Genomic DNA, 2,931 nt, shown 5'->3' with positions numbered 1-2,931 from the left:
AAAGGGCCACTTTCCATTACACACTGCAGATATAATATAATAATTATAAATAATATAATACTGTACACATCAAGAATGTTTATTAATTTACTCTTCAAACCTCAGGGGCTTTGACATTCCAAAAACAGAACAGTCACAGCCCCGATACAACACCCCCGTATACCTAAAATACCATTTAACTTGTTTTTTCATAAAAACACATTTGTTTTATAACACAGGCCAATTTCCCACACATTGAGTCACCTGTATAACAAGCAAATAATGTTCATGTTAAATTTGCCAAATTAGATTTCTGAGTTATATATTCACTTGTGAAATTAAGATAACCAAATATATTTACAGAATTGTCACTCATGTAGTATAGCATATTAACAGCCAGGGTTGGAATTTACACTCGCCCAGTCATCTGAGGCAAGTAATTTAGATCAAGGGCAAGTACAATAAACATTGTACCACAGCTGGTCAAGTAAAAAAATATATTAAATGTTAAATATAGGGCCATCAAAGTTAATGTGTTGGCATTCATTCTCAAGTTATAACGTATTATAAGTTACTTGCGTTAATTTTGATACTCTAATTGGAAAACAATATGAGCAGATACTTATTGCAGACCTGTAGTAATGGCAAGTTTGACTGAAAAGAAAAAAAAAACCTAGATGCATCTAAATTCTAAATGTGAGGCCAACAGCAACCACATAGAGCACTTTGATGACAGTAAGACCAAACCTGTTCTGCCACACCTTTGCAAAATGTCTTTTAAAGAGCTTATCCTATAGCCTGTCAAAACATTTTGCCATAACAGAATTCCTTTTATTGTTTTTAATTATCTTTCTTTATATAGCACTTTTCATAGAAGGAATGCAACTCAAAGCGCTTCATGTATGTAGCTATTGTTTCACATGGTTATCTTTGTGCATTGATTTATCATCTGTACCCACCTGTCCTATGCAGGGTTACGGGACTCCAAAGCCTATTGCAGTAGCCAGGGGCACAAGGCAGGGAATAACTCAGAGCAGGGTGCGTGCGCACACACACATACGAGCAACGTCTCACAACTCCAGGACTATTACTATTCTATTTTATAACTGGATGGAAAAGCATGCATAAGAAAAAAGCAAAACCTTATTATTCGCAATGTGAGCAAGGTTACAAAAAATGACCAAGGTCTCTTTTACTAATTTTTTATTGCTTTTTCTGAAATACAGAAAGGTTAATCGAAAAGGCCAAAGCCCATGTCTTCATCGGACTCTTCAGATTCCTCTTTCTTTTCTTCCTTCTTCTCTTCTGCTGCAAGGGAAAGCATACATTTACCTTTCTCTACAGACAGAGGTCTGTGCTACCCTTTCATGTACGTACTAAAGGATTCCCCACCCCTGCCCAAAAAGGAAAAAAAACACAAGCTTCAAGTATCAGTTTAAGTATGTGTATATATTACAGGTGTACGATAACACCTGGCTTACCAGCAGGAGGAGCTCCAGCAGCAGCAGGAGCAGCTGCTCCAGGGCCCGCAGTAGCAGCTACAGCGCCACCTGCTGGCACGGAGGATAACTTCGACAGGCCTAAAGATAGGGAGGACAGAAGAATTTAAGTCTGCACATTCTGGAGTGTGCAACCGCAAATACTAGATTTAAAAATACTACTTAGGCAATGTGTTCGACGACGTCTAGCATAATTAGGTGCATTCTGCGATGTCAAACAAAGCCAGGCACTACAACACCCCCAATCACCTGCGTTCAGTACTTCGTTCACGTCTTTTCCATTCAGTTCACTGATGACCTGAGGAAAAATACCCGAAAGCAGTTTAAATTAAATGGTTTAATAATGACACAAATCATTAGATCGTAGAATTATTAGCCAAAGTCACACATCACCAACATGCACTGAGAAGCTGCCCTCACCTTGTTCAGACGTGTATCGTCGGCCTCGATCCCGACGCTGCCAAGAATGTTCTTGATGTCCTTGGCCGAGGGGCTGCTGTTGCCCCCGAGCACAGCCAGCAGGTAAGCGGCCACGTAACGCATGCTGCAGAGATCGGGGGAAAAACAGCAAAATAGCTATAACCACAACGTCAAGTGACGAAACTAAGCACCGGAAAATGCAGTATTCCGAACACTAAGAAATGGCAGCTTTAAGGATGTTGCCTTAAGTTAAATGAACATTTGATATGCGTTACTATAATCTGCTCGAACTAATCCAAAGTGACGGACCGAGCGATATTTCTATTCCTACCACAGACACTACTTCTGACATTTAGGAAGATAGTTTTGGGAACATAATCTCATGACATTATTGGACCCGTTAAATATGAACACTGCCGAAGTTACTATCCGGTTTAACTTGCGGCCCAGAAACTAAACTTCTCGCTGGCCTATAAAATGGGGGCCCGAGCTCCGGTGACACGGCACATGTCAGACAAAACGCTCGCTTACTTAGTCTCCTGCCAAATACCCCGAAAGCTAGACAGCGCCTGAATATACATCTAACATACAGCTATTAAAAGACGTAATACGCTGCTGGTATCTTACAAAAAAGCCTACATAATTACTCACTTTAAGTCTGAAAAGACACGAAACGTCGGTTCCGCTTCAGTCTCGGGCAGAGAAGAGCGACAGCTGGCCTCCGAGGTGTTTATCCGGTCTCGACACGCATGCGTCAAAGGTCAAAAGGTCTTTTCTGAAGGATGTTTTAGCATCAAACATCAAAATATGTAAGATATTTATTTTACAATTAATATACTCGACTGTATTAAAATACTGATAATATACTACAAACATTAATTTACGGATAAGATAAGACGCATGCGCACTACCTGTGTACAGAAAAGAATCCAGTTCCATACTGCAGAGCTCAGATATGGCAGAGCTACACGGTAATGCGCCCCCTGCAGTTGTTCCCAGCAACTTCAACACAAGAATGTGATAAAAGTGGATG

At 40.4% G+C, this 2,931-nt stretch overlaps 1 protein-coding gene across 2 annotated transcripts; it reads right to left on the bottom strand.

The window, feature by feature from the left end:
* Window positions 1–1,165: 1,165 nt before the first annotated feature.
* rplp2 (ribosomal protein, large P2) lies at window positions 1,166–2,692 on the bottom strand. Of its 2 annotated transcripts, none has more exons than XM_049021569.1 (5): window positions 2,550–2,692; window positions 1,899–2,022; window positions 1,728–1,776; window positions 1,461–1,559; window positions 1,166–1,287 (listed from the first exon to the last, which is right to left on the bottom strand). In XM_049021569.1, the coding sequence occupies exons 2-5, from the start codon at window positions 2,019–2,021 to the stop codon at window positions 1,211–1,213; spliced, it is 348 nt and encodes a 115-aa protein (XP_048877526.1). In that variant the 5' UTR covers window position 2,022; window positions 2,550–2,692; the 3' UTR covers window positions 1,166–1,210. The 2 variants fall into 2 exon arrangements, with proteins under 2 accessions (XP_048877526.1, XP_048877527.1); XM_049021570.1 differs by having other exon boundaries at window positions 1,166–1,284; window positions 2,550–2,673.
* Window positions 2,693–2,931: the final 239 nt, after the last annotated feature.

This window comes from Brienomyrus brachyistius, chromosome 8 (assembly GCF_023856365.1).
Source record: "Brienomyrus brachyistius isolate T26 chromosome 8, BBRACH_0.4, whole genome shotgun sequence".
In the NCBI taxonomy this organism is placed as follows: domain Eukaryota; kingdom Metazoa; phylum Chordata; class Actinopteri; order Osteoglossiformes; family Mormyridae; genus Brienomyrus; species Brienomyrus brachyistius.
The sequence above is the reverse complement of the archived record's forward strand: the minus strand, read 5'-3'. Positions and strand labels throughout refer to the sequence as shown.

Excerpts from the sequence above, each read along its gene's own strand:
- rplp2 (XM_049021569.1), bottom strand. The coding sequence starts at position 2,021 with ATGCGTTACGTGGCCGCTTACCTGCTGGCTGTGCTCGGGGGCAACAGC. Across the intron at positions 1,560-1,727 it reads GAACGAAGTACTGAACGCAG|GCCTGTCGAAGTTATCCTCC; the intron begins GTGATTGGGGGT and ends CCCTATCTTTAG. Across the intron at positions 1,288-1,460 it reads TGCTGGAGCTCCTCCTGCTG|CAGAAGAGAAGAAGGAAGAA; the intron begins GTAAGCCAGGTG and ends TTTCCCTTGCAG.